At 42.7% G+C, this 20,053-nt stretch overlaps 2 protein-coding genes across 12 annotated transcripts in view; one reads left to right on the top strand and one right to left on the bottom strand.

The window, feature by feature from the left end:
- The window catches only part of LOC102514135 (basic immunoglobulin-like variable motif-containing protein), a 54,937-nt gene extending 46,152 nt beyond the window's left edge, over nt 1–8,785 (bottom strand). Inside the window, exons 1-3 of one of the 7 annotated variants that reach the window (XM_014568149.2) lie at nt 7,354–8,153; nt 4,962–5,099; nt 2,524–3,124 (exon numbers count right to left, since the gene is read on the bottom strand). In XM_014568149.2, the coding sequence (XP_014423635.1) occupies nt 2,524–3,001 (478 nt within the window). In that variant the 5' untranslated portion in view covers nt 3,002–3,124; nt 4,962–5,099; nt 7,354–8,153. Of the gene's footprint in view, nt 1–2,523; nt 3,125–4,961; nt 7,295–7,353; nt 8,154–8,452 lie in introns of those variants that run through there. The other 6 variants (XM_032496690.1, XM_032496694.1, XM_032496692.1 and 3 more) reach the window with 6 other exon arrangements.
- Nucleotides 8,786–8,848: 63 nt separating this feature from the next.
- On the top strand, nt 8,849–19,747 carry POGLUT2 (protein O-glucosyltransferase 2). Of its 5 annotated transcripts, XM_032496696.1 has the most exons (11): nt 9,321–9,460; nt 9,690–9,846; nt 10,938–11,143; nt 12,510–12,715; nt 12,897–12,974; nt 13,534–13,706; nt 13,829–14,066; nt 15,861–16,070; nt 16,758–16,847; nt 18,019–18,159; nt 19,508–19,747. In XM_032496696.1, the coding sequence occupies exons 3-11, from the start codon at nt 11,062–11,064 to the stop codon at nt 19,523–19,525; spliced, it is 1,236 nt and encodes a 411-aa protein (XP_032352587.1). In that variant the 5' UTR covers nt 9,321–9,460; nt 9,690–9,846; nt 10,938–11,061; the 3' UTR covers nt 19,526–19,747. The 5 variants fall into 5 exon arrangements, with proteins under 5 accessions (XP_014423638.1, XP_006195247.1, XP_032352586.1 ...); XM_014568152.2 differs by lacking the exon at nt 9,690–9,846 and having other exon boundaries at nt 8,849–9,460; XM_006195185.2 differs by lacking the exon at nt 9,690–9,846 and having other exon boundaries at nt 8,849–9,460; nt 18,019–18,126.
- The last annotated feature ends 306 nt before the right edge of the window (nt 19,748–20,053 follow it).

Raw genomic sequence — 20,053 nt, forward strand, 5'->3', positions numbered from 1 at the left:
AGAGACTGCAAAGTGGATTAAGAAGGATGCACACAAGTACATTATTAAAATGCAACTTTAAAAAAAAAAATGCAACTTCAGCACCAGGAGCCAGAATGGAAAACAAAGTCTCCGTTCAGTGTGAGTATGAACCTATGTACATATGTCTACATACATGTGTGTACACACACACATTCTCCAAAAGACACATAAGACAAATAACAGTGGTTACCTCTTGCGGGACAGGAAATTGAGAACCAGACAAAACAGAGACAAAAGTGAAAACATTAGTCAGAAGAAAGCTGGAGTAGCTATACCAACTGTTAACTAATATCAAACAAAGTAGCTTTCAGAAAAAGAAATATTGCCAGGAATAATGAGGGATGCTCCATAATGATAAAAAGGTTAATTCATCAAGAAGAAATAAAAATCATAAATGTATACACACCTAACAACAAGGCTTCAAATTACATGAAACAAAAAGCAACACAATTAGATTTGTAGATAGTAATTAATGTATATGAAATAGATAAACAACAAGTTCATACTGTGTAGCACAGGGTACTATATTCAATATCTTGTGGTAACCTATGGTGAAAAAGAATATGAAAACAAATCTGTGTATGTTCATGTATGATGGAAGCGTTGTGCTGTGCACCAGAAATTGACGCAACTTTGTAAACTGACTATACTTCAATAAAAATATATTGAAAAGACAAAAAAAAATCAACACAATTAAATGGAGAAAAGACAAGTCCATAATCATAGTTGGAGACTTTCAGCACTTTATTTTCAGCAGTTGATGGAACAAGACAAAAATTAGGTAGCGACACAGAAGATGTGAGCAACATTTTCATATGCTTTGACCCCGTAAATAACTATAAAACACTACACCCCACAATTCCAGAATGCGCCTTCTTTTCAAGTGCATGTGGAACATTCAGCAATGGAGACCATGTGCTGGCTCATGAAACAAGTCTCAGTACATTTAAAAAGACTGAGGTCATAGGTCCTCTGTCCACAGTGGAATTAAATTAGAAATCAATACTTAGAAAAACCCTAAATACCTGGAAATTACATAGCATACTTCTAAATAATGCATGTCTCAAAGAAGAAATCACAAGGGAATTAGAAAATACATCAAATTAAATGATAATAAAAATAAAGTGTATTAAAATTGTGGACTGAAGTTAACACAGTACTCAGTGAGCAATTTAGAGCATTTAACACTTATAGTAAAAAAGTCCTGAATCAAGAGGTTAGAAAATGAAGAACAAAGTAAACCCAAAGTAGGTAGAAGGAACAAAATGATAAAGAGCATATATCAATGAAATGGAAAACAGACAATTGAGAAAATAAGCAAAGCTAAAAGCTGGTTGTTTGAAAAGACAAATAAAACTGATAAAACCCCAGCTAGGAAAAAAAAAAGAACCTAAATCACCAGCATCAGGTATGAAAAGGTATTTATCACTAAAGACCCTCCACGCGTTAATAAAGGGAACTGTTAGAAACAACTTTCTGTCAACGCCTTGACAACGTAGATGAAATGGACAAAGTAAACTTTGACAGAATTGATGAGAATCAAGGCAACTCCATAATCATAGAGATTTTTAATACCCCTCTGAAAACCCCTCAGAAAACAGAAGAGAATACTTCCCAACATGTTTTAGGAAATCTGTATAGACACTGCGAAAAAAAATTATAGACCAATCGCCCATAAAAAGAGACACAAAGTGAACAGCCCCCGACACCCCAAGAATTACGTATTTATATAATATTCCATGAAACAAGTCGATTTTGCACATGAGTGAGTAGATGGATGGAGGTTTTACAAAATGATCAGACAAGACTAGCAGTGAAGTGCAAACCCCACTTCTGCCTCTTACTAGCAGTGCAAGTTTACCCAAGCAACTTATGCCTCAATTTCTTCACCTATAAAGACAATAGTACCTACCTCATAAAATTTCTGTGAGTTCAAAAGGAAGACATGGAGAGCATTAGTGCCTGCTCCAGAATCACCACTTTGCAATTGTGAAGGTTATACCCTGCACCCTCTTAAATTGTGCAGTACACAACCTACTCAGCGGTACCTGGAGAACTTGCTGACTGTTTAAAATTTTTAACAACAGAAAAACCTAAATGTTATAGAGTAGAAAAGAAAACCAGATGTGTAACTGGGAAAAATGAATTCACATCCCTGTAAAACTATGAAATAGTAGTATGTTACTCTAGCCACCTCATTAACCATTTCTAAGATACGGCAAACTTAACTGTAATACTTGCATTTTACAGCATTCTTAGATTTTTTTTCAAAGCTCTCTAAAAGCAAGGGTTATGTCTGAAGGTTCCAGTGGCAACACATTAATGAACTAAATGTCCTATGTCCAAGATTTTTTTTTTTTAACTACAGTAACAAACAACATGGTAGTGCTATCCCTTGCTTGGTATTATGAAAAGAAAATACATTGAACGGCAAGTTCTAACAAGATACACTGCTTGTCCTTTCCTTACTTTCACACGTGAATGCCATGGCTCCTTCCTTACCTGATTTGTGTTTCAAATTCGTGGTCACCCCATCAAATTCAGATTTATCAATTTCCCACGCGAGAGGTAGCTTGCCCAGGCTGTTGGATAAGTTTTCCAAGCTATTTTCTTCATTGTAGATGATTTCCGATGTACTGGTTGGGAGACTCGTGTATCTGGAGGAATTATTTCCCACAGATAAAGAGATACTATCAGGGAGGCAAGAAGGGCGGGGTGGATTGGGAGTTTTATAGATTGAGGTGGCCTGGTTGAGAAAGGCATAGTCTGAGCAGATGGCATAGATTTTCTCCCGAGTGTGGGTCACCGGACAGCTCCACGGATAATGACCATCTCCTTTGGGACCCAAGCGTTCTCCTGAGGCACGAGGGCAGAAGGACTGGACGGCACCTTGCAGATTCTCTTCAGGAGACCTTCTCTCAGATTTGTGCTCACCATTTCCAGAATCGTTTGTCCTTTCTGTTTCTGCAACGTTAGGCATTGAAGGCAACAATGAAAGTTCTGTTACGAGGAAGAAGCTGCCACTCGTTCTATTTCTTGAAAAACAACTCTGGTGGTTGTTCACAGCGTTCTACAAAACACGTGAGAGCTGCCAAATGGGCTCCTAAGAAAAGAGGGAGGAGAAGGAAAGATCAACGACCCACCAGACGCTCCAAAAGCCCTAAAAAATATTTCAAGGGTTTCCATATATGCCTCATTCAATAAATATTTTATTTTACAACTACTATACACTTAAGTCATGATCACTGACCCTCTGCCTTATTATTTTAAAATGATGCTTTAGGATAACAAAAAAGACAAATAACTCATTTTTAAAATGGGCAAAATATTTGAGTAGCCACTTCTCCAAAGACAGTGTAGAAATGATCAATAAGCACATAAAAAAGATGTTCAGCATGAAAAGCTATCATGGAAATGCACATCAAAACCACAAAAAGATACACCTCATGTTCACCAGGACAGCTCTCATCAAAAAGACAGATAATAACAAAGATTGTAGAGGACGTGGAGATATTGAAACCCTCATACGCTGCTGGTGGAAATGCAAAATGGTCCAGTGACTCTGGAAAACAGTTCCTTAAACGTTATACATGGAGTTACCATAGGATCCAGTAATTTCACTCCTAGGAATATACCTAAGAGAAATGAAGACATATGTCCACACAAATGTTCCTAGCAGCATTACTCATAAAAGCTAAAACAATGGAAACAACCCAATGTCCACCAATTGATGACGGGATAAATAAAAGGTAGTATATCCATACAATGGATTATCACTGGGCAATAAAAAGAAACAAAATACTGATGCAAGTTACAACATGGGTGAACCGTGAAAGCATTATTCTAGGTGAAGGAAGTCAGTCACAAAGGATCAGAAAGGTTGAATTCCATTTATATGAAATGTTCAGAGTAAGTGAATCTGTAGTGACAAAAATGAGACCAGTGATTACCTAGGGCTGGGAGGCAGAAGCGGGCTGGCTTCTTTTGGAGTAATGAAAATATTCTGTAACTGACTGTGATGATGAAAGCACAACTCTGTGAATATACTAAAAGCCACTAAATTATACACTTTAAATAGGAGAATTGTATTGTGCATGAATTATATCTCAAGAAAGCTGTGCATTCATCCCCACAATTGACTATACCTAGCAGTAATGAACTTCCGACCAGCCTCAGGAAAAAGTGAGTTTCTAGTATACACTGATTTCCTTTGCAAAAGAAAACGAAGAAAAGTTTAATGGCAACAGAGGTCATTCGAGGAAGATGAAGATTTATACAAAAGGAAGACCTTGGAGAACCAAACCCCCGCAGGTGGCACGGAGGTGCCCGGCTGGCCGGGTGAGCTGGCCTCAGGGCTCTTGCAACAGAGCAGCACGTAAGAGATCAAACCCACCCTGGCTGACCAGTTTGACTTTTCCCAGTGAATCTCTCTGCCCGTTCGCTCACTGAAAAAATTAGAAACGAGAATAATTTTCACAGATGACAGGAAAATGACTACATAAAACCTATCATTCAAATACTGAATGACAAAAACCTTGAGGGAGGTGATGAGAAATACCAGAAGGTGACTCCCCCGGGGGCCCTGGTTACCCTCAGTCCGGGAGGAGAAACCGGGAGAGGTACCTCCTGTCCTTTGGGTCATGTATGGAACAGAGCTCCAGACAAGGAGGGCTCCACAAGTCCCAGAAAAGATTTCCTTTTCATTTTTAAAGAATGCTTTTCTCTATTCAAACCCTCAGGTGGTGATTTTGCAGTACTTTGGCAGAAGGTATAGTTGTCGGCAGGAGGAGGGCTGGTTTGGCAAGAGCTTCACCACCCAAGGTGGACCCCACCGTGGGCTCACTTGGGAAATTTTCCTTTTCTTTTTGGCCTGGAAATCCTACGAGCAGGGGGAGGGGTCTCTGGACAGGAAGCTTCTATGCTTTGTCCTTCCTCCTCACCTCTGGTGTGGTGGTGACCGTCCAGGAAGATTCAGAGAGGAGCTCCGTACTAGAGGTTGTACAGGCCAGACTCGGCTTTTCTGAGGAGTCCGTAGCTAGAGGTAGGTCTTATTCCTGGCCTTGGGGTCGTGTGGGTGGCTGCAGGGTGGGGCACGACAGCACAGGGTCCGGGAAGGGGCAGTGAACAAAGGGTACTAGAGTTAGTCTGGTGGGAGGGAGACAGAAATGTTCCAGGCCCTGCCCTGTTTATCTCTTCATCTCAAGCTTAGTTTCCACTTTTGATGGTGTCCTTCCTCAGATTAAATGGAATTTGGCATGTGGGACCAGCTCTCTGCACGGCAGCATTGGGGTTTTTGAAGGATGCTAATTTGGAACATATATAGGAGAATATTCTTCCCCGAAACACGGGGAAAGGGAAATCACTGCATTTGTGTATAAAAGGTAGGTAGGGCTGAGTGTCCTGGATGCTAGAGACACGAAAGAACATAGTACTTGACTAATAAAAAGTTTAACAAGTTTTGTTTGTGTGTGTTTGGGGCTTGTTTGCTTTTAAAGAACGGTCACTATACCTCCACCACCACCAAAAAAATTATAAATAAATAAATAAATAAAGGTCACTAAATGAGAATGATTTCTTTGGTTGCATTTTTACCAAAAAAAAAAAAACAAAAAAAAAAACCGAAGCTCATCAACCAAAGGGTATGTTTTTATGTCGATTTTCAGTTAAAGCCAAGAGCAAACTTGGAGCTGTACGAAAACTTTCTCATCTGAACCACTGTTTATAGAAATTTCTCTTAAAAATGTATCTAATATTTATAAATTTTATCACCTAAGTAAAACAAATTACAGAATATTGCAAAATACCAAAAGCCAAACACAGAAAAGGAAAACTATCCAAACCCCATGACCCAAACACCGCTGATGCTTATTTCCTTTCCTTATTATCTGTCTGATCCATGTCTCTTCTCCCCACGGCACTGGGGGCTCCAGGAGGCCAAGAGCACTGGTCTTACTGCATCCTTGGGGCTTCTTAAAAGGGACGAAGCACAAGTCATTACTGATTACAGAATCATTGCAGACGCCCATGACTGCATTATGTTGTAATCACAGCCTCAGGAGATGCCGAAGTACAGAGGGGCAGTTTGCACCGCCACTAAATGGCCTCCAAATCTCATCATTTGGTCACATCTTGTACCTCCTTTTGTCCCCATTTTTATGAACCACTTCCAATCCCATTCACACTCCTAGCTCCTCACCCACTCCTGTGAGTTGACATTTCTAACCTGACTTGCGGGTAGAATTTGGAAAGTAAACCTCATACACGTATATGATCGTATAACTTTCCTGCCTAAAACCCTCTGATCCTGGGACAAAAAGCCAACTCCTTGCGTGGCCCTGATCTCTCTCTTAACCTGCACCTCACTCTCCTCTCCCCATTGACTACCTTTCCATTCTCTGAATACGGCCTCCTCCCATTTTCCTTCCTTTATTTAGTGAATCCCCATTATCCTTCAGAGCAGCTCAAATGTCACTTTAAGGGGGACGTTTTCTCTGCTCCTCCAACTAGGCCAGGTCACCCTCTACAAACTCAGCACCTTTCCTTCACAAGTCTTACCAGGGTGCATCTCTACATTATGCGTGTGTGTGAGATAAATGTCTGCCTCCTCTAAGCCTGGTTTTCCTGCCTACTGTATCCCCCAGGGCCCAGGATTTGCAGAACTCTGTCTCATCAACAAATATTTTTAAGTACCCGCATCATGCCAGGCATTATTGTAGGACCAGGATTAGGAGCCTAAATTCCAGGAGGGCTTCCCAGGAGTGGCCTTACATCAAGAGCTGGAGTTTTAGCCAAGGGGACTCTTTTTCTCCTCCCTGGTTGTCATCTGTGCCAGTAAGTGAGGCGATGCTATATTAAGATTTACTAATAAGAACGATTGCAGGATCTAAGGCTCAATTTAATAATTTACTCATAATATTCTATCAAAAGCAACATAAGTCTTGGTTAACTGTGCGCAGCTTTAAGTGTCCCGCTGGAGTAACGATTTTTAAGTCACTGGGATGAACTGTTCCCGTAAAACATCTGTAAGGCCAATATTCATGGCCTAGGTTGCATTCTTCTCTGGTTATATTTTAAACCCTTACTTTTAAGCATCAAGTTTGCTTAGAGAACGAAACATCTTAAAAAGTCTCTTCAGTAAAACCTTCCACTATTGACAACTATTAAGATCTATATTCTGCACGGAAGGCCGCTGAGCCGCAAGGGCAGGTAAGGACTTACTAAGAATGGAGTATGTCCCGGAAGGCCAGACGGGCTAAGCCCCACCGGGTCTGACCTCGGTCCTTCCCCACCAGACCCCTCCCCACGCCCTCCAGACCCCTTCCTCGGGCAGACCTGAGCCCCTTTCCCAGGCAGGGGCGCCGGCCTACGAAGGATCCCGGGGTCCTCCCGCGCACCGGCCGGCGTCGAGCCCAGGCTCCGGGGCAGGCGAGCGGCGTCCCCACCGCCTTCCTCAGCGAAGCTCGCGGCGCCGCGGGCTCGGAGGCCGCCGGGACCCAGGCCGCAGTCGCGCAGGCCGGTCCCCGCCGCGCTTGGCCGCGGTGTGCGGAGGAGGCGCCGGCGGAGAGGAAGGAGCGCGGCGGCGCCCCCTGCCCGCGCCGCTCGGCGGTCCCGGGCCCGCGCGCCCTCACGAGTACCGCGCGTCCCCGCGTCCCTGTAGCAGGTCCTCCCGGCCCCTCCTCCCGCCCGGAGGAAAGCCGGAGTTCGCGGGGAGAGCGAGCCGGCGGAGGACGGCGGGCGTCCGCCTCCAACTCGCCCGAGGGCCCGGGGACGCCCCCGATTCAAGCTGTTGAAGGCACGAGTTGAAACCATTACTAATGACAATTGCCAAAAAGAAAACAGTCGAGAAACGCCCCCTTGCCTCCTTCTCCCCGCCAGGCCTGTTGTGGCTGGCGGTGCCACCCGCCCATCAGAGTTTTAGAGGCAGCTGGCAAGGTCGAGAGAAGGAGGGAAAGGGAGCAGGGGGCTCCAAGTACGATCGTGACCCGTCCTGTGACCGCGCTGGCCCCGGGGGAGCGGGCAGGGGCGAGGGGGACGGCCTCCACGCGCTCTGGGGCCAGGCCCTGCCGAGTGTGGCGTGGACACTGGCACCGGGCGAGAGCCACCAATATCCGCGCCCAACCCCCCCCCATCGGGCTTTGTTCCTGAGACGACTCGTCCCTTCTCTCCCTAGCGCCTCCTTCCACCATGCGGCCCAGCTCTTCACCCTACTTTTCCCCGGGAGGATGGGCACCCACGCAGTGGCATCCGTTCGGAAGGCCACCGGGCTCCGGAGAGGCCAGGGCCACAGCCGCGCAGGCGGCGTTGGCGGCGCGGAGAGCAGGCTGCGGCTGCAGGCCGGGCCCGCGGCGCCCCGGTGCCGGGCGGAGGGCCCATCGCTCAGGGCGCACTGCCGCTGGCCGCCACCTCGGCCCCTGCCCACAGCTCGGTGTACCTCTGGCCTGTCTGGTGGGATCGGGTTGCTGCTGCCACGGCGGAGCCCGGCACCGATTCGAAATCACAGCTTCGAGCGCGCGGCCCGCGACACGCCTCCGGTTACCCTGGGGCTGGCGTCTCTCGTCCCATCGGAGCGCGCGGGGACAGTGCCCTGACGGCTGTGCCGGGCGACCGATCGTCAGATATCATTGATAACCCCTCCCTTTCATCGTGTTTTATACCTGCCCTCTGCACGAGTGGAGGATATGGTGACAGTTTTTTTTTTTTAAATCTCAGCTGTGCCCCTCTATCGGGCATCTACTATTTATTTGTCCCCTGACCGGAAAGTAAATAAAAGAGTGAAAGATGATAAAGCCTGCGGGATTTCCGCTAGTCCTGGCGCGAACTACACGTCCCAGGAAGCCCTGGCGCCCGGACGCGTATCCACCCCGCCATCCACTTGGAGAAGGCTTTACTCAGCCCGGGCCGACGCGCGGGCCAATCCCCTCGCCCTGCACCTTGGGCTGGAAGCTGAGGCGGATTCGCCCCCCAATGATGCTCCAGTTACAGAAGCAGCGTAAGTTTGTCATTGTCCAGAGGAAGAGGAGCAACGTGGTTCTTGCCCATTTCAGCAGAACTGCTGGCATCCTTCAGCTGGACCAGCCAGAGCTCCGGTTGTGATTTTCCTGGGGAGACCCACGCTCCAGTCCAGCCCAGCAAAGGACCCCTCTTGGAGCCGCGTCTGCAGCTGCGATCGGCCGACGTGCCTCTGCCCAAGCCGCGGCTGGCTCCGTCCACCTCTTACCCTTCATTTATCCGTGGATCATTTTGAATCCATCTTGTAAATGTTTAGCATTTTGCTGCTTTACTGCTTCTTTCTGGGGACAGTTCCAGCCTTGGCCGAGACCGGCGGAGAGGGGCTACTGAGCCCGGAGAGAAGCGAAATATGGGGACCGGGGCTGAAAGCAGCGGTCGTCCTTCCCGCGCGCTATTTCTATATTCAGGCGGTGGACACATCAGGAAATAAGTAAGTCGAGAAATGGCTCGCCGACTATTTGGGGATGCGGTTAAAACTTACTGTTTCTTCCCTCACGTGTTATCCACCCAAGAACTCATTTCTAAATAGCAGTTTAAAATCCAGGACATTTGGGTGCTATTCACATCTGATTTTAACAGTCTTACCCCGTCCCAATCCATTATTCTCTGTAGCTTTCGAAATAATTTTGAATAAGCTTTTCTCCTGGCTGTTTTGATAGGGATTCCCACATGGCTGGAACAAACCCCTGCACTTTGCTGGAAGTATTTTCTAAGTCCTTCTGCATAACCTGTTACAAGGATTTAAACCCACTTGTTAGAAACTGGTTGGTTTCAGCTTTCTCTGGTGCTGCCCTCTGTTTTTAGGTAGACATGCAGGTAAGCTGCTTTGAAACTGAAATAGAGAACTACAGCACTATTTGCAACTTTATAGTTGAGAGGGAAAATACCAAAATGTGAATCCCTTGTGTGTTTGTTACAACTTTATGTCATTCCATGGAATTCAACAATTAAAATTATACTTAAAAATTTTTATAGCATTCACGTACTTCTGAAATGACTACCTTTTTTTTTTTTTTTTTTTGTGGATGCTGACTACGTATATTTGGCAGGCAAAAAAATCTTAGGAATGTTTTCCAAAGCAAAGAAAAGGAAGGTTATAAATTTTTGTCACTTGGCTATAAATAGTGCAATGGGGGAAACTAAATACCATCTTAATCTTAACACCAAGAGCACTCACTCAAAAGAAAAAACTTTTTTACAACATCACTTACATGATATACCACCTCGTAGCTTTTGCCCATGGCTGAGCATGATTTACAATACTGATTTCTTAACGAATCACTGAGAGTGATTTGTCAGAAAATCATTATCTTTAGAGGCAGTATTTGATCACAAATTTCCAGATGTGATGGGCATGAAGTAAGTAGTAGTTTGATGAGACTGTGTTTATATATGAAATGCATAAGTGTAAGTATGTTCTATGTTTACATAGATTAGTAGTCTTAACATATTCCCTTGCAATTTTCTTTTTTTTCTATATATATATATATTTATATATAGTTTTTTAATTGAAGTATAGTCAGTTTACAATGTGTCAACTTCTGGTGTACAGCATAATGCTTCAGTCATATAGGAACATACATATATTCATTTTCATATTTTTTTCACCATAAATTACTACAAGATATTGAATGTATTACCCTGTGCTATACAGTATGAACTTGTTGTTCTTTGCAATTTTCTAATGAAACTGTTTTATATTATCTTGGCCATTGTCATCCTCTTCTTTTTTATTTTTTTAATGTCTGTTTTGTCATATTCATTCTGGTACTAAAAGCATAAGGACAGAGAAGCAAACATGTTAGGGGAGGATGTGGGAGAGAAGATTAAGGTTCACAGACTGGAGAACATAATCTTTGTACGTTTGTTAAAATAATCTTTATATCTTACTGTTCTTCCCATCACAGATTCACATCTTCTCCGGGTGAAAAGGTGTTCCAGATTAAAATCTCAGCACCAGATGAGCAATTCACTAGAGTTGGAGTCCAGGTTTTAGACCGAAAAGATGGGTCCTTCATAGTAAGATACAGGATGTATGCAAGCTACAAAAATCTGAAGATAGAAGTTAAATTCCAAGGCCAACATGTAGCCAAATCTCCATATATTTTGAAAGGTCATTTGGAACATAATTTTAAAACAACAGTATTTGAATACAATAATGAATGTCTTTCAATCAATAAAAACAAGTTAGCATGCTATTTTTTTCACTGAAAAAAAAATGCACATCTCCTACTTGAACTGAGATTCCTGGTAAAAGAGAGAAATGCAAGATTTGAATGGAAATTATAATTGGCGAAAGAGGAAAGAACATATTGATAGAGAATTTGCTCCTTGAAGACACAACATTAGCAAGAAGAATCCAGCCGTATACACACGGTCATAGATGGCTCTTTCTTAATTAGAGATGTGTGATTTAAGTAACTGACAAATGTTATTGAAATTTGGTCAATCACTTCAGAAAGAGAGAGAGTGGAAGTTGACTGTGGTTTTTTGTCTTTGTTTCACTACTAGTTTTCCCAAGAAATCCTCTGATGTGTTCTGACAGAGGATGAGAGTACAGCTTTCTTACCTAGAGCCATATCATTTCCTCTCAGTGGAGACAGCACCCTCAAATACTAGAAAAGCGGTGTTTGTACAGACACACAAATCTTCCTTGTCCCCCTGCCACAAGAAAGGCAAATGTTTTTCAAAAAATGTCTAGATGTCTTTCCCACACTCCACCAGGACCACCTCGTACCATATAACCTGCTAAACCTTCAAAAGGTATCCCAGTGTCTACTACTGCCTAGGTCAGGTGACAATCTGAGAATTAGAAAAATAAATGACAATAAAATGTCAATTCAGATTCTGTTAGTATTATGTTATATTAGTATTATTTCTGTAAATGTAATTCATTATAATATTAGTGAATGAGTGTTTCGCAGATTACTTGGCTTCTTTATAATTCTTCACAAAAATAGCAAACACAGGAAGGAGGCTTTACCTGTATCGACTGTATTATCCATTGAGAAGAGTAGCTTAGACACTTTAAGAACTTGCTTGTATCATAGACCATTGAAATTCTAATTTCTTATCATTTTTGTCTTTCATTAAAACACTTACTCTTCCTTTTTTATGTTTTACCAATGTTTGGTTATTCTTAAGTACACAGAAGATAAAGAATAATGGACTCTGGTAGCCACTGAGAGCAGAAAAGTAGTACCATTGGCTTTCTTTTGAACTTGTACCAAGAGGGCCTGACTGTGAAAATATCCTAAGACTTAACTGTAAAGTGCGGTCAGAACAGACTTGCTAGCGATACCGCAGTGTAATAAAAATGTTTTTCTTTTTAAAATGTTTTTCTTTTTAAAATATTTTTCCCATCAAAATGCCCTTCCCATCTAGGCAAAATGTGTGAAGTCCTATTATGGGTATTTGTTACATGTTTCAAATGCCGAGTGAAGTTAATACTGTATATTTTGTTCCTCATGTGTCATTAGGGCCGGTTTACCATGAGAATTGTGACTGTCCTTTGGAAGACAGTGCAGCCTGGCTTCGGGAGATGAACTGCCCGGAAACCATTACTCAGATTCAGAGAGATCTGGCACATTTCCCTACCGTTGATCCAGAAAAGATTGCAGCAGAAATCCCGAAAAGATTTGGACAAAGACAGAGCTTATGTCATTATACCTTGAAGGATAACAAGGTACAGTTCATGACTGAGGTTTGCTTGTTTGTCTTAGTGATTTTGGCTTTGACCACTTGACTACAACCAGCTATGTAGTTTTATTAAAAAATCACTCTACGGATCACTTTGATCAGCTTTATCTCAGCGAAGTCAGCCAGTTCTCTTAGACTAACAGAATAAACATTCAATTCTCTTCCAGGTTTATATCAAGACTCATGGTGAACATGTAGGTTTTAGAATTTTCATGGATGCCATACTACTTTCTTTGACTAGAAAAGTAAGTATTTCTTTTCTATTCTCGCCTATGTATAATGGACAGTCTAAGCCCAGATTCTACAATATAATTTTTAAAAATAAAAATAAGAGAAATTTCAGGGGTGTTCTGTCCTGGAGCCTGAAGTACCGTGATAGTCTTCTGAGGTTTTATGTCATGTAGGACACCTGTGTTAGTCTCCTAGGAATGCTGTGACAAAGCATGTGAACTGAGTGGCTCAAAACAACAGAAAGTTATTTTCTCACAATTCTGGAGGCTAGAAGTCCAAAATCAGGGTGTCAGCAGGGCCATGCTCCCTCTAAAACCTGTAGCGGGGAGTCCTCTCTAGGCTCTTCTAGTTTCCGGGGGTACCCAGCAATCCTTGGGTTTTCTCGGTTTGCAGGTGCACCACTCCACTCTCTCTGCCACCACGTGGCATCATCCCTGGGTATCTTCACGTCTTCCATTCTTCTGTGGCCACGAAAGGCCGCGTGCTCGAGCCAGCCTTTCCCAGCTCACTGATAAATAGAAGGAATTATCCGATTCAAGAAATGTGAATCAGCCCTTGGCTTTCTTTTCCCAGGTGAAGATGCCAGATGTGGAGTTTTTTGTTAACTTAGGAGACTGGCCTTTGGAAAAAAAGAAATCCAGTTCACACATCCATCCCATCTTTTCCTGGTGTGGCTCCACGGATTCCAAGGATATCGTGATGCCTACCTATGACCTGACTGACTCCGTTCTAGAAACCATGGGCCGGTGAGAGACCCGGGTCGAAGAGACCCAGAGCCTTGGTTTCCTTTCCTTGGTGAGTTCTTTCCCAGTGACCTTTGCGATGTGATGGTGCAGGGGAAGAATCTGTTGCACTTTCTGTCTTCCAGAGTGAGTCTGGATATGATGTCTGTGCAAGCTAACACGGGGCCTCCCTGGGAAAGCAAAAACTCCACAGCTGTCTGGAGAGGGCGAGACAGCCGAAAGGAGAGACTCGAGCTGGTGAAACTGAGCAGAAAACACCCGGAACTTATAGATGCTGCTTTCACCAACTTTTTCTTCTTTAAACACGACGAAAGCCTGTATGGGCCCCTTGTGAAGCACATTTCATTCTTTGATTTCTTCAAGGTATGATATCACCTGTGGCAAATCTTTTCTGTTTTTCCAAATACCTTCATTTTGGGGAGGGAAATCGAGGCCTATAAATTACAAGGAGTGGGAGAGGTGAGCGCAAAATGTAGTGAACTTCAAGGCACGGGGCCCCGGACACTGTTTGAATAACCTGGGTTATGCTCAGTTTCTAGACCTGACATTAAATACGCATCAAGGGAGTTTGGGACCTGGGTAGAGCTCTAATTTTTCCCCCAGCTGACCCTCAAGAGAAGCACATTTTGGCTCCAGATCCTTTTTTGTTAATAAATACATACAAGTGATTTTACAAATATTTCTCCCCAGAGCCATAGCATCACAATGGTCTAAAGAAGAAATATAAACCATGTGTCTCTTATCAGACCTCTGGTAGGGAAATGACTTGGAATCTATCTAGATGTTCTGCCCAGGAACCCTGGGGATTAGGGAGTGCTTTCTGTGTCTAGAATGTGGATTGTTCACATTTCCCAGGGTCGATCCTTTTTCTAACAACTCCCTTTTCCAGGCAGTAGGATACTGCCCTGATCTCTAGACCACTGTGTGGTTTTTGGAGTCCCGTGTGGCAGAGAGAAAAGTAGGCCAAAAGATAGTCAGCTGTCTTCTGCAGGTGGGAAGGCACGTGATTAGCAAGCTCTGTCTGTGCTGTAGATGGCCAGATTTTCTTTCCATGGGTAACATGGCGGCAGGAAGACCTAAAGAAAGCCATAAGTTGACTTCTTGGTGTCTTTTCCATACACATATCACAGAAATTTTCAAAAGAAATGATCATAACCAAAGAGAACTGATACCAGCCATCCCCCCTCAGAGTCTTCTGTCATATACCTTTGCTTTATTTCTGCTTGTTGAATTTGCTACAGCTAAAGACTGTTGACTGCCACAGTGCTATAACCATTTTGTCATAGATGTTCTTGCCCCAGAGCTTGTTAATTTCCTTAAGACGTGTGTGTGGTCATCTGATGTTTTAAAGGTACGGTTAACACAGCATAGAATGTGCCGTTGATAAAGTAGTAAAGTGATTACATAGTCATGATAAATGTATGTTTCCTCTATAGTCAATATCTTGTAGTAACCTATAGTGAAAGAGTATGAAAAGGAATATATGTATATACGTGTATGACTGAAACATGATGCTGTACACCAGAAATTGACACATTATAAACTGACTATTCTTCATTTTAAAGTCTATTTTGTATGATACTCCAGCTTTCTTTTGGCTTCCATTTGCATGGAATGTCTTTTTCCATCCCCTTACTTTCAGCTAGCTCTGAAGTAGGTCTCTTGTAGACAGCATATATATGGGTCTTGTTTTTGTATCCATTCAGCCAGTCTGTGTCTTTTGGTTGGAGAATTTAATCCATTTACATTTAAGGTAGTTATTGATAAGTATGTTCTTATTGCCATTTTGTTAATTGTTTGGGGTTTATTTTTGTAGGCTTTTTTTTTTTTAAACTGACTATACTTCAATAAAAAAGAAAAATCTGTCTTCCCTTAGGTTGTAGCCTTAGGACAACAATTTTGTAATTTTATTGGCTGCTCCAGCCTTAGCCTCATGGCCCCTTTGTGAAATTTGGGAGACCATCAAAATACGCCTTTAGGTCCAGGTGTGCGTATTGGATGCAGTAGCACTCACTGACTGGTGGAGGCCAAGGGCAAAATCTGGCCGGTTTGTATCTGAGGATAGTGAGGCTTTATGTGTGGAAAGAAGAGGAGAATAAAGAGAGTGGAAAAAGAGAAATTTAGTGGAGGCTCTTATCCGATATTGCTGTTTTGCAGCATAAGTATCAGATAAATGTAGACGGCACTGTCGCTGCGTACCGCCTGCCATATCTGCTGGTGGGCGACAGTGTCGTCCTGAAGCAGGACTCCATCTACTATGAACACTTTTATAACGAGCTGCAGCCCTGGAAACACTACATTCCAGTTAAAAGCAACCTGAGCGACCTCCTAGAAAAACTTCAATGGGCAAAAGATCACGATGAGGAGGTAAGGTCAGTCTCTTTGTAGCCCAATATCATGGGTTCGTTTTCAAGGTCCTGTGCCTGGGAAGCATTCAGGCACATGTAGACCCTCACCTGTAAATGGGAAGCCACCTCTCCATGGACAGCACAGTTCCCTTCAGGGTGAACACAGGTGTTGTGACTTGGTTAACTGTCCACCGTGCACATGAAACTAAAAGCTAAACCTTGGCCTTGATTATGCTGTCGTCTAGGCAGTTTGACCTGAGCCTCTAGCACTGCTTCACTCTACTCTCAATGTGAAAATTAAGATGGCCAGTATGGCAGGAGGAAAACTGACTGTGCAATGGATTAAAATGAGAGATTCATGAAATAAGCTTGAAACTAATTCTCTGATGAAAATTGTTAAGCAGTGCATTAAGCTTCATCTTGAATTTACAAAGTTATTGTTACTTCATTTAATGTTTACCTTTTCTTTCCAAGAGAAGCTAATTCCAGGAGATCCAATATGACTTCTCAGACTTTCAAAACTTCTCAGAAACATCCCTTTAATTGGAACAAACATATTCTGTTAAATGTTCCCTTTACCACGTAAGACCCCAAAGATATTTTCCCCACTATTTTCCCACTAAAATGTACTCTGAAGATCAGTTAGCATGTGTCCATATGGGGAAAAGTATGTTTCATGAAAGGGATATTATTTTTGTTCCCATAGGCAAAGAAGATAGCAAAAACAGGACAAGAATTTGCAAGAAATAATCTCATGGGTGATGATATATTCTGCTATTATTTTAAACTTTTCCAGGTCAGTATTTTCTAAGAAAGTAGACATACAACTTGTAATGGTCAGTTCTGTTAATAGCAAGGAATATTTCACTTAATTTCTCAAAGTGAATTAATTAAAGGGGTATGTGTATAGCTCTGTAGGCAAAAATCAGGGACAAATATCAAAGAATAATGAAAATAATAGGAAACCAAAGATCAGCTAATGGAGAATGCTACAGCATTGAGGGAAAAGTATCACTGTTAGAAGCATATGGTATGTGGTGAGGAAATTGGCGTCTGATCCTCCAAAGGTACTGTGCACGGATCTGTATTTCCTCTTTGCACAACTTTGCTGCTGCCTCACCACTTCCTTGTCTAAACAGTGCAAAGCATGTTTGGACTGGTTGTACTGACCCCAAATGAGCCATGACTTTTCTTGGAAAATATTTTCATGCATTTAAGGATTGTAATCAAAGCATATCTGACAATTTGAAAAGTTCTTTAAAAAAAATGCTCTGGGAAACAGGTACTTGGCAAATAATAGTGCTAGATCTAAGTTAAGATTTTTTTTTTAATTTCAGAATTGAAAATATTAAGCCCCCAGTCTTAGACACTGCTACAGAACAAAATTGGTCTTTTTCTGGTCTGCACTGGCCCCTCCCCCTTTATAACCTTTCCTAGGGGATGTGAAATGTGTAGACTGAAGGAGCCACAGGTGTTTACTATCTGAATTCCTAGAGACCCACAAGGTAGAGTTCATTCATTCAACTCAATTATAAGCATAAGCACCTGGCCCGGAGCCCAGCACAGAGCAAACACATGAGGAATGAAGGTGCAACTGAGGCTGTACAAGATGTGGTGGGTCCGGCAGGCATGGTCAGTCCTCAGATTCTCAGTCTAGGGAAGATGGTGAGCACAGTTACTTTCACTACGCGGCAGAAGGTGGAAAACACACAACACACACACACACAACCATACAACCATAGAAGTCATATAAATGAAGGATGGAATAAGGAGTGGTCTATTACACTAGGCAGCCCGTGCCCGGAGGACAACGGCTTCTCAGAAGCTCTGTGGGGTGCTTAAGTAGGGAGGACTCTGCACATCACAACTTGACACGTGAGTGAAATGGACCGCGTTCGAGCAAACTCCAGCGTATGGAACTTGCTAAGCATTATATCAGACATACTTTTGTACTGTTGCCGACACAGGAATATGCCAGTTTACAAGTGAGTGAGCCCCAAATCCGAGAGGGCATGAAGAGAGTGGAACCACAGACTGAAGATGACCTCTTTCCTTGTACGTGCCACAGGAAGAAGGTAACCAGAGCTGACCTTCTGACCCACGTCAGAGTAAGAACTGACAGTGATCTAAGTCCTTATTTCTTAACTCAGCCAGGCAACAACTACCCGAATTCCTCTTGGCGCCTCCAAGCAATTCGTTCTACCAGATTCAGTTATAATAGATTCCAAAGAGGCAAAAGATGGGTGCTAAGATGCAGTGAACTGAGAACACACGGGGCTCCCAGCAAAGCGGAGGGAAGCCTGTTTTATTGTGAGAATTCAGATCAGATTGAATAATTACAGTTTGTGAAGTATTTTCACATGTGTCATCTCATAGCCTCATCTCCCTGTAAAAGAGCTTCTGCCAAGTTCATCATCCCAATTTAGAAATGAAAAAAATATATAACCATGATTATTCATGTGAACGGATTATTCATTTGAAAGCAGTCTCTGTTGATACTCCACGTACTGATTTCCTTTGTAAGAGGCAGATTCATGTATGGACTTGCTAGGCTGAAGAGGACCTTGGCAGAGGTCACTCAGTAAATGCCTTCATTTTACAGTTAAGAAAACTGAGCCCAAAGAAGACTTTAGCTCAGAATCCTCTATCTGGATTATAGCAAAACAAGGACCCAAAACCAGTATATCATTCTCAAATTGTGTGCATAGTTGTGTAGAAAGACAGTGTGGCAGGGGAGGGTTGTTTTGATTATAGTTGTTTTTTGCTTAAAGGAATATATATTATATAAAATTATGTATATATTCATATATGTAATATGCTGGCTTGACATTATCTCAGGCAACCTCGTCAGATCTCAGAACAGACAAACTCAAAATGGTGACTTTGAACCCAAAGATGATAGTTATTACATCTGCCTCTCAAGGGGGTTTAAAAGGAACAAGGTGACTCCTAGTCCCTGTGGTGTGATGGAACCAACTTTTATGGGCTCACTGATTGTGAAATTTAGGAATTTTGCACAGCGGTTAAGTGTTGGTAGCTTGGGATCCACCTGGTGGGAGCATTTACACCATGACAACAGCACATGATACGAATCAGCTTTGTTTTGTTTCGTTTTGTTCTGGTTTGTCGGAGGACTGCTCTGCCGCTAACTGGCCCTCAAGCAGTGCACCATCAGTGCAAACCCCTCTCAGCGCTGTCGGACCATAAAATCAGTTAAAGCCAGTGATGAAGCAGAAACTGCCAGAAATGAAAGGGACCCCCATCAGGTTCCCCATCAATGTGACTTACCCTTGGGTGATTCCAGTAATAGTCCCAGGTCCTAAAAGCCTCTAGCAGTAACTTGGCTATTTTTTTTCCTTCTTTGATCTTTAAGGGAAAACAATTAAGAAACTAATGTAATCATCTAGACTCATAGAAGACTTCTTGATGTTTCTAAATATTATTTCTTAATTGCAGACCAAAGATGAACTCTAATGTGCAAAATACCTTCCTTTCAAATAATGGTGCTCTGAAGACTCTTCTTAACTGAAAAGAAGAAGAATGTCTTTTAAATATTAATTCCATGGACAATGTAAAATCTGCTATGTGATTGCTTGGATTATGAAGATATGTTCCTTCTTATTATGCAGTATTCCCGTGACTGTCCTTTGAAGCACGTTTTTAGAATTTTATAATAAAATCACTTTTATTTTAAAAGCCTGTGTTGTGCTAGTCATTAGCTGTGTTTGCACCACGGAGCAGTAAAAAGAGAGGGTGTCTGGATCTTGGACTCAGTGTGAACAAAGCATCACAGAAGCCACCACCTACCCAGACACGTGGTTCATGACAAAGCACTAAACCTCTGTCTTGTTTACACTGTTATTTTGGATAATCAGTCACTCACAGCCAAACCTAATTCTAATGATTCTGACAAGGCCTTTCATAACCTGCCCTCTGCCTTTTTTTTTTTTAACTGAAATGCAGTCAATTTACAATGTTGTGTTAGTTTCTGGTGTACAGCGT

This window comes from Camelus ferus, chromosome 14, assembly GCF_009834535.1.
Source record: "Camelus ferus isolate YT-003-E chromosome 14, BCGSAC_Cfer_1.0, whole genome shotgun sequence".
In the NCBI taxonomy this organism is placed as follows: domain Eukaryota; kingdom Metazoa; phylum Chordata; class Mammalia; order Artiodactyla; family Camelidae; genus Camelus; species Camelus ferus.

Coding starts and splice junctions, on each gene's coding strand:
- POGLUT2 (XM_014568152.2), top strand. CDS start 9,279: ATGTTTAGCATTTTGCTGCTTTACTGCTTCTTTCTGGGGACAGTTCCA. Junction 13,707..13,828: donor GTTCTAGAAACCATGGGCCG/GTGAGAGACCCG, acceptor TCTGTCTTCCAG/AGTGAGTCTGGATATGATGT. Junction 14,067..15,860: donor CATTCTTTGATTTCTTCAAG/GTATGATATCAC, acceptor GCTGTTTTGCAG/CATAAGTATCAGATAAATGT.